Source organism: Nelumbo nucifera, chromosome 7 (genome assembly GCF_055504915.1).
Source record: "Nelumbo nucifera cultivar China Antique chromosome 7, China Antique-T2T, whole genome shotgun sequence".
In the NCBI taxonomy this organism is placed as follows: domain Eukaryota; kingdom Viridiplantae; phylum Streptophyta; class Magnoliopsida; order Proteales; family Nelumbonaceae; genus Nelumbo; species Nelumbo nucifera.
In genome coordinates, this window is record NC_142655.1 from 47,177,356 (window position 1) to 47,188,118 (window position 10,763).

The 10,763-nt window shown below is 35.8% G+C and overlaps 1 protein-coding gene across 1 annotated transcript; it reads right to left on the bottom strand.

Annotated features, from left to right (window-relative positions):
- Positions 1-1,896: 1,896 nt before the first annotated feature.
- On the bottom strand, positions 1,897-2,750 carry LOC148790461 (uncharacterized). Its single transcript, XM_088892306.1, has 2 exons — positions 2,534-2,750; positions 1,897-2,414 (listed from the first exon to the last, which is right to left on the bottom strand). Exons 1-2 carry the CDS (start codon positions 2,748-2,750, stop codon positions 1,897-1,899), a joined length of 735 nt encoding a protein of 244 aa, XP_088748432.1.
- Positions 2,751-10,763: the final 8,013 nt, after the last annotated feature.

Below are 10,763 nucleotides of genomic sequence, written 5' to 3' on the forward strand. Positions count from 1 at the left end.
TGCAAAGGTATCATGGTAGTCGAGGCCTTCAATTTGATTGGAACATTTTTCCACCAAACGTGCCTTATATCTCTCAATACTACCATCATCTCTCAACTTGTTCTTATAGACCCACTTTGAACCTATGGCCTTCCCAGGTGGCAAGTCTACAAGTGTCCATGTATTATTCCGCTCAAGTGCTTCAATTTCGTTTGCCATTGCCTGTCGCTACTTGGGATCATTAACAACCTCAACAAAAGAAGATGGTTCTATTTCTGAGAAAATCGTAGCTAGGCAAGCACCTGGGCTAGTAACCGCATTAGCAAGAGAAGGGGGGAGGTGGTGGTCATATGAACGTAAGCGAGTAGAGACTTGCTGAGACCTACGCGGTCGTGAGATATAAGGCACGGATGGTTCTAAGCATTTTGTTTCTGGGCTGCCAGTAGGTGTACTTGTGATTGATGGTGGCGGTTCATGCATGTCATGGACCAATGGAAACGGGATGGCATGATTAGTTGATGTCAAGTGTGAAGTCTGAAATGGAAACTGATCTTCATAAAATATGACATCCCGAGAGGTGAAAATGTGGCCAGTGGCTATACCAAATACGATACCCTTTTTGACCAAAGGGGTACCCAACAAACACACATCGTGTTGCCCTGCTATAAAATTTATCCCAATGTTTGGGATATACTTGTGCATAACAAAGACAACCAAACACTCGCATATGGTTGTAACTTGGGGTTTGTTGTAGTAGCACCTCTGACAGAGATTTTCCCGAAAGGAACGGTGTAATAATGTATGTGGTCGTGAGGAGACATTCGCCCCAGAATGTGACAGGTAATGAAGCCTGGAAGCATAGCACACAGGCAACTTCTAGCAAGTGACAGTGGTTGCGCTCTGCAACACTGTTTTGCTAAGGGCTTGCTATGCAAGAATGTTGTTGAGTTATGCCTTGTTCAACCAAATAATTGAGAAGAGGAACAGAAAAGAATTCCTTTCCATTATCCGATCGAATTTTTCAAATGGAGTGACCATATTACCTTTTAACCATAGCACAAAATGATATTAAATGACGAACAGTTTCAGATTTAATTTTCAAAAGATAAGTCCAAGTACATCTCATATGGTCATCAACAATAGTAAGAAAGTAATGTGCGCCCGTATGTGATGGAGTCTTGTACCCTCCCCACAAATCACAATGTATTAACTCAAAGGGTTAAGCAACCCAAGATTGTTGAACAAGAAAAGGTATCCTAGACTGTATGGCCCTATCACATGCATCGCAGTAGATGTTTTGTGGAAGGGTCGGAATTTCTGGAATGAGAGAAAGGCATTGTGATGAGGTATGTCCAGGTCGTCTGTGCCAAAGTTCTTGGCTTTTATTCGAAGTTGCAGTAAATACAAAATTATGTACAGATCCAACAGTGGTAAAGTAATACAGCCCGTCCACAAGTTTACCCGTTCCAATCACGGTCCGAGAGACTATGTCCTAGAGAACACAAAATTAAGAAAAAAAAACAAAACAACACATTGCAACTCCTTTGTAAGTTTGCTAACAGAGAGTAAGTTGCAGTGGAACTTTGGGACATGTAAAACATGATTGATGATCGGGTTCGGCCTAAGATACATAGTTCTGTAATGGGATGTAATTGTAGCAGTCCCATTCGGAAGATGAATTGGTTTGGAAGAATGCAGTTGAGTGCAACTAGATAACAATGATGCAGTGGAAACCATGTGGTCAGAGGCACCACTATCTAGGATCCATCCAATGGAAACAGTGGAGTGCTTACTAGAAAGATTCACATGTGCAACTGATTCATGGTTCTCTTTGCTCAAAAGACCCATCAACTAATTATATTGTTGGATGGTCAGACCAGTGATAGGTGATTCATCATTGGTGTCTACATTAGCACATTAACTCTGTTGGGGAACCTTGCCAGGCTTTGTAGAGCGATTTGGTTTACGTTTCTCCCATCCGGTAAGGTAACCTACAAGCTTGTAAAATTTCTCCCTTGTGTGCCCAGTTTTCTTGCAGTGATCGCAAATATACTTTGAATGACTGCGATTCTCAGAGTCTCGAGGCATGAATCTCGATACAATATTCAATACAGTAGATTCAGGGTTGGGCGGCTCTTTTTGGATTACAAGGGAATATGCCTCGTTCAAACTCGGTAATGGATCCGATCCCAGAATGTTCAATCGAATAATGTTGAAAGATTCATTTAAACCCATCAAGAATTGGTGGAGTTTTTCTTTCTCATGATCAACAATGAAATATTTCAAGGCTTCACAAGTGCACTTAGGGAGATCGGTGAGACTTCCGTGTTCATCCAACAACCCTTTGAGTTTTTTGAAATATCCTGCTACGGTTAGGTCTCCTTGTTGTAACATCGCCAAGTCCCGTTTAGCTGATGGAGCGATGGGATATTGCTCTGTGCAAATCTTTCTTTTAACTCTTTCGAGATTTCAGAAGCCGAGTCAATGAAGTCTACACTCTCGTGGATTTCTTTGGCCAAAGAGTTAAACAACCAATAAACCACCATTGAATTACCTTTAACCCAGGCATTCTCGTCTGGTGATGATCTTGGTGGTCGTAATAAAGATTCATCCACAAACCAGTATTTATTCTTTGCTCTCAGTGCATTTCGCATGGCCCATTGCCATGTCAGATAATTATGTCCAATCAAAGGAAAGGATATAAGAATAATCCCTGGGTTATCGGATGGGTGTAGGTAATAAAGAGAAGTTGGATCAAATTCCATGGCCATCACCGCTGTTGATGTCACTATCAGTGTTGATACCATGGTTGGGAAACAACAGCGGGAGCAACGGCAAGAAAAAGGAACAGCAACTAAAAGCAACAGCAGAAGGAATTACAGGCTCTGATACCATGTAAAAATTAAGACAGAGAAAACAAAGTGCAAACTCATCGCAAGATGTATTGAACGAAATGAGTTATTTATAAATACATTTCGAGTCAGTAGAGTAACTGACTAACTAATTTGACACAAGTGGTGAATGACATGTGGTTAGGTTAGATAGCCAGCTGTCCAACACTAGATATTCTAACAAAGATTTTTCTGAAAATCTTTAAAAGATTCCAATACATCAACATAATTTGTCTTGGTGTTATTTGCACAACCAACTGCTGATTTCAGTTGAACGTTAAACTCTTTGGGTTCCTCACTCAATGAATTGACTCACACTCTAGGTACCTTGTGAGGCTAATCAAGCAGCACATAAGTTAGCCAATAAGACTCTTTCAATTTCTAATTACTTCATCACTTGGTCTACTACACCCTTTCTCTAGTTGAAACACTTTCTCGATTGTTACTCCGAGCAATTTAATATTAATGAATGTCGCTTGCAAATCACTCTCCACAAACCTTTTTGCCTTCAAAAAATAGGCCAATTGGTTAATTTGTGGTAGCAACAAAATGAAAAAAAAAAAAATCTATAAAAACAAGCTAATGTGGACATTGTTGAAATTGTCTTGCTTTTTATAAAATTGTTGAATTAAATTGAGAACCAATGGGAGATATAGCATCTCTAGAAAGTAGGAACATTATTTAACAAGGAATGTGGTTTGCTTATACGAAGGCGTACTTGGTCTCTTCGGATATATGGGATAAAACTGGAGAAAATGAGAGAAAGAGAGATGTTTTCAGTTAAAATTTTGCTTTTTCTCAGTAAAGGTTCATCGATTTTGTCTATTTCTAAATTAAGCTAAGGCTGCGTTTGTTTGAAGGAAAGCGTAGAAAAAGGATTTGTATGTAGGACTGCCAATGGGTCGAGTTTGACCTGACCGACTCAAATCGGTTGGATCGGTTCTAGTTCTAGAAATTGAAACCAATGGGTCGATTCTGAGTTCTGATATAGGGTCTTGATTACTATAGGTTTGAAACTGATTTCACCTTGTGCCAAACTGATTCAGACACGATCTGATATATATATATATATATATATATATATATCATGTATAATGTATTAAATAAATTATATATATTATGCATATAACATATATAGAATATTTAATATATATTAAACACAAATTTTTATTTTTATTTATTATAATCGGGTCTGTCGGGTCAAACCCGATTATCCTGAGAATTGATTGATTCGGTTCTCGGTCCGGAAATTATAGACCCTATTAGGTCCGGATCCTCAACATTTCATGTCGAGTCGATTCTAGTTTTAGCAATGTAATTATTGAACTTACAAGATTTATATGCTCGTTCTATATGCGAATCTTTGTTATCTTGGATGCATGCCTGTTTTCATTATTGGTAATTAAATGAGAATGGAATGGAATTTTTGAAGGTAATTTTGAGTCAAACTAAAATGTAGCCACTTGCTCTGTTCAATTCATGATTTTCGAACTGCCGTTGACTTGGATGGTCAGATCGTTCGGCCTAGAAACTGTTCAAGCAATCAGTTCCACTTTACTTCAAATTCGGTCCTTGGTCAAAAATCATTGAATCAATCAACGATTAAGCAACCGAATCATTGATCCATTTGACCTGTTCAATGGTTTTTTGCTATTTTTTATTTTAATTATTTTTATTTTTTATCAGAATGAACCGTCCATTTGAATCGGACGGTTGAACCATCGACCTAGAAACCAGTGGCCAGAATAATTCCAATTCTGGATCATTTTTTAAAGCATTAGTTCAACTAAATTTTGGATAAGATGGAAAAATTAAGGTTGTGTTTGGATAAGCTTCACGATGAAGACCCAACTTTCAGCTATGTTATGAGACTTGGAAGTGTTTATAACTTCACATTGTAATGTTTTCGAAAGCAATTAATTCTTACCAAACATTCAATGCACTTTTTGCCTCAATTTTGGGGATGTTTGGAACCGTGGCCGTTTTTCAAAAAAATGGTGCCACATCGGATCCATATAGGCTCTTCAACAAATGCCCATATATTTCATTGTTTGGTTCAGGCGTTTATTGAAAAATCGAGCATGCCTTGTAAATTGGGCCCCCACCGATGCATGAAATGTCAAATTTGGTATTTCATGCATTGGTGAACTGTTTCCCCCAACAGTTGACTGATTGATGATTACGTGTATCCTATGTGGTATTTACCTGTCAACACACATGAAAAACGGTGATGAAAATCACCTTACCAAACAGCATAGTGTTGCTCACTGCCTACGTGGCAGAAACACTCTCAAACAAAATTAAAGCATTTTTTTTGTGAAAAACGGGTCTTGAAAGCATAGGCATTTTTTTATAAAACTAAACTACTTAACAAATCAATGAAAAAGACTTGTTTGTTGTTTCCAAACAAACAAGTCTTTTTCATTTGTAAATATTTGTAAACAAGTCTTTTTCATTGAAATAACCAAACATGTAAACATTTGTTTCAATTATTTCTCTAACTAAAAAAAATGTTACCTTAACATATAGAGAATTAAATCCCCTTTGGTCACTTTCAATCTTCATCCTTTTATCATAATTTTTCTTATTTAATTTCTTTTGTTGTTTTATAATCATGATTCAAAAAATTTTGTATCATGCATTTCAAAGAGGTAATATTCATTGATGCAAAATGTTCTAGTTGTCAAGCTTTCAATAAAATCATGTTTAGAAAGGCATTAATTCATGACCGAATATAGTCAGATGTCCTAAATTCAGGTAATTAGTTCATTAATGATCCTAAAAATTGATACATATAATGCATATAATATATCAATACTTTAATCCTTAGTTGTAATGTCTCATCATTTTCTCTCAAATTAAGTGAAAATTATATCAATCAATAATAAACTATATAAACATAATACCCATAAAGGATTATATTTCTTATGTTTGAAAAAGCATAAACCCTTTTACCCAACATAATCATGAACCAACAATTGATGCATATCTATGTACTCTTGTGCAATTGATGGTCTCTCAGTCTTTTTCTTTTACTCTTTTATTTTCTTCTAGATGGTTTTATTTTAAGAGGGGCCCATACCCAATTAGATAAAGTAATATCTTTTATTTGCTAGGGATATCTTTCTTTAATGCATCTTATGACAATAAAATAGAACATGTGTAGAGTTGACCCACCGTTCAAACTAACATGATTGATTGGATTGTAATCTTTATGTTGACAAATCGGACGGCTATGATGGTGGGTATTGACTATTGAGTAATCTTAGCTAAGCCGAACCGAGCGGACCAAGCCGAGCCGGCAACCAAGCGACTAGAGATTAAAATAGGTAGTCAAAGGAGAAGAAAAAGTACTGTTGACACGTGGGGCTGTCGGGTTGTCGCAAAGCAGTAAGTGAAAAACGGTCAACCGCCTTTGGTAGTTGGACTCGTGGAGGTTGCGAACGGTCGGCGAGGAAAAGTGGCGATTAAAATGAAATAATCGGCGAGCACAAACGACAAACTCAAGTTCTTTTGTATTTTGTCTAGTTGAACTGTAGATGTTCTATACGAACAAAAATATTGCAAAAATCAGCCAATTCTTTTTCAGAATAATTCTATGTTGTCACGGTTCGGACGCTAGAAAGAATTTTCTGGACAATCCAAACCGTTGATCAGATAAGGGATTCACCGGATTGGCCTGGCTTTGTGTCAATGTCCTCCGTCTATATTGGTCCCACCTCCAACTTTTTAAAATCCAATTTTTTTATTGGAAACAAAATAATTTAAGTGATGTTTGGCATCGATGAGGATGATTCTTTTTTACAGATTTTTTTAACGATTTTTGAAATTGATGATTTTTTTTTTAAATCAATGAATTTTGTTATTTGGTATCATTTCTGTCATATAAGTTGATTTTTGAGAAATCGACTTTGAATTTAATTCTCAATGATTGATAATTATCGAAAATAGTGAATCCTAAAAAGGGCCGATTTCAAGAATCGATTTTTGGCCGATTTTTCAAAAATCACAAAAATTGGCCAAACAAACAGAAACTTCAACGCCAATTCCTCTAACTTTAATGTGGCTCTAACGTAGCAGTGATGTTCAGGAAATTGGCATTGATGCCAAACATGACCTTATTCGTAGGTAAGGAGTTGTTATAGAATTCCATAATACTTCAACAATGGTACAAAACAGTTGAAGTGGTTGAATTAAATGATTTATTGCTTTGGCTTTTATAAATGGTTTATTAAGCAACTCATCGGACTAGATTCAAAATATCGTTATCGGTGCATATCATATGATATTTACCGGTTTTTCAACCCATCGATACGTCAAGACATTTGACCAATTTTAAAACTCATTACCCTTTTTCAGATGCCGTAGTTTAATTAACATTCTTGAAACTCAAAATTTATAGATGCACACATACATACATACATACATACATACATACATACATACATACATACAATTGCCATATCAATAAATAAATATAATTTTATTTTTGATGATGTGGCAATCATTTTTATTTCAAAAAAAATTATACCCAATATCCAAACGCCTCATTCTTTCCTTATCACACCACGATAATTTGGCATTTTTTTTGGTGTATATGGTGCTTGGGGTTCCATAACAGAAAATTTAGCTTGCAATGGATGGAATTTGATTTACATCATATTCACAACCACACAACATATTTTGGTTTACATCACTCTTATAATATTTGATTTACTATATCCCACCCAAATATTTATGCAGTAAAACCCTACATAGCAAATCATACCACAAACCTATACAACACAACATTTGGGGGGGGGGGGTGCCCTGCTTTAGAATATGTGGTTTCAACCACACCATGGTGGAGCCTTATGTTTTGGAACACATCACACATGTATTAAAGTTTGACTCACTACTATATATTTGAATATTTTTATTAATTATTTTATTCACTAAAAGACAAAATGATAAATCATTCAGTTCAGTAAAGATTTTAAGTTATGTTTGGTTTATTGAAAATTTTATTAATTATTTTATTCACACATATATTAAAGTTTAACTCCTTTTTATTTATTGAAATTTTATATACGAGACTATACTCTTCTACTATAAAAATAAAACAAAATAAAGGGTCTTTAGGTTATGTTTGGTTTGAAAGAAATCCAGAAGTTAAGTAAAGATTTTAAGAACTTCCCCTCAACTTTCTGTTTTTAAAAATAATTGAATAATATTTTTTCAATCTTTATTTATTTTTATATAATTATAATATATATTTTATTTTCAGTTTGTTCTATATAAAATTTTAAATAGAGTAAATTGTAGATTAATATCTTATACTTTGAGGTAGTCTCACTTTAATACCTCAACTTCAAAATGTGCCATTACAATACCTAAACTCACAAAAACTGCCACTTTAGTCCAAACTGTTAAAGTGGGTAGTAAAATTATCAGCCTGTCCTTTACTGTCATCAACCACTTAATCTCTTCTATATTCTGCGTATATCAAGGAGACTTGCTCCTTTCATCCAAGATTGTTAAGTGTGGGTAAATGAACTCTTGAATATGATGACTTCGAATGGCATTAACACATCTTAAGAGGTGGACTAACGGTGGTGGTGGTTTGGGACTCTCCTCACTGCAATTCTAATTTAGTCTTGAGGAAAAGAACAATAAATAGTATCTTCTTTTGAATTTTAAAAATTTCAATTAGCACCACGTGACGATAAACTGACAATAGGGCCTAAAGTGATAATTTTCAAGAATTTGGAAACTGAAGTGACACATTTTAAATTTGGGGTATAAAAATAAGCCTACTCCAAAAGTAGGGTACTATTCTGCTATTTAGCCTTATAAAGAAAAAACAGAGAAATACGGATACATCCGATGTAGAATTCTGAATTCCAACCCACCCTATTACTAGCCCTCTCCCCTCCTATAAATCACATCCTGTCCGTGAATTTGACATCAATTCACGGTCAGGATGCATTCCCCTTGTACTTTGGGGTTATAAAATTCTGATATGGGCTGATTGGTCATTCTCCCAAGAAAAAATTTTTAAGAGGCAATATAGTACAATATTATTATGGAATGTAGGTTGTGTACCTGCCTTACTCTTTTTTAAGTGGACGGTAAATGTTACATCAACCGCGACAATTCATTCAACGCACCAACTGGATTACCCTTAACAAAGTGTGCATGTTCAACCACTTCCTACACTGCACCACTGTCACAATTAATGAGTCAATATTCTGCGTTTTCCTACCATGTTAATTATATAAAACGTGATGATTAAGCAGAGGTTCAGTTGGATCACTCGGTATCCCTCTCTTTGACAACACGTGGGTTCAAACTCGCGTAAGGGAAGGCTCTCTATCGGTCTATCTAATAAATGTCAGTGGGTTGCCACCCCCTAACCCCTGGACCAAATCTGCATAATATTTAATACGCATCTACAAAAAGTACATAAAACGTGTATTACATCATTTACTACTTTGCATAATTGTGTTGCAAATAGATTGGATCCAATTTAAATGAGGTACAATCTGATGTCATTCTTACGAGAGTTTCACTGCATATTTATAAACATTCAAAATGTTAAAAATTCAATTAAATGCATTAATATCTGTCTGTGAATTAGCATCAATTCTGAGCTGGCACCTACCTTAATTGTACTTTGGATCTATGAATTCTGATCCTGGGTTGAACCATTATTCTCCCTTTATAAATTCATATTTAAAATCTATTATATATCCGTATAAAATTTGTTAAAACTCGTTGCATGTATTTGTTTAATTTATCAATTCAAGATCATGAAACTAATTTATTGGGTCGGTTGCAAGGTGCCAGAACTGATTGATAAAGTCCTCTACTGGTTGTAGCAGAGATTTGGGATCAAATCTAGTCTACACTTGGGCTGGGGGATGGGCTACCCCGTTGTGTAGCCCTTCAAAAAATATCAAAAAATAATAAATGAAAAATATCTATTGGACCAGATGGTTTTGTCTTGGAGATTATACCATACATCTTATTGTAATTGTATGGTATGCGAACTAGGCCCGTTGCTTTTTGGAAAATAGGAGGGGAAAAGTTGGTCCATGACAAAGTGATTCTCATTTACTAATTTTTCAATGTTCCTTTTTTCTGTAAGCTCTGAGTCTCATCGTAAAATTAGTTTGTTTTAATATCACTTATTCGGATAAGTAAATACCTATCTTCCAAGTGGATAAATTAGTTTTCCACCTATGTGAATGTTTACAAAACATAATGGGATAAATTTATCCATTCTAACATTGGCTTTTTATGGACAGAAAAGTCATTATATATAACTTATATGAAAATCAAAAGAACATAAATAAATTTACTTGGGTAAGTATTTCCTAGGAAACATTTAATTGGAAAAACACACTTGCCCAAATTACTGACCTTTTAAAAAATGAACAAGATACATAGTGATGTAGGCACTTTGGCAGGCCAATAGTACGCCAACACGCGACTGAGAGAGGTGCACAATGCGGGACCAATGGCGCGACCACACGCAGCGTCCTCGGATGGCCGCACTCCCAGGGCCAGATCGCATCCTGACCATCTACACCCGTCTACCTCCAGGCGGTCTCAAGTATAAATAGGAGATAACCCCCCTCAAGGTAATCATCTGGAATTTGGGTTGGAAACCCACTATTCCAAGCTCTCTAGCTTTTTGGTGACCTCGTCTGAGCTACTTTACTCAGGCCTTGTCTGCCCTCTTTGCCTCACTCCTACTAACTTGACCATTAGAGTTGAAGGGAAGGGAGATCCATCATATGGATGGCCAAACCATGCAGGATGGCTGGGCGAAATTTCAAAAAAAAAAATCTTTCTCCCTTTCGGGAATCCTATTCCCTGTTTTAGAAAAATTGCATTTTTCAAGGTTCA

What these genes read in the sequence shown, in the direction of transcription:
- LOC148790461 (XM_088892306.1), bottom strand. Translation starts at nt 2,750, where the DNA reads ATGGCCATGGAATTTGATCCAACTTCTCTTTATTACCTACACCCATCC. An exon ending in CGAGAATGCCTGGGTTAAAG is followed by an intron (nt 2,415 to 2,533) that starts GTAATTCAATGG and finishes AGATTTGCACAG; the next exon opens with AGCAATATCCCATCGCTCCA.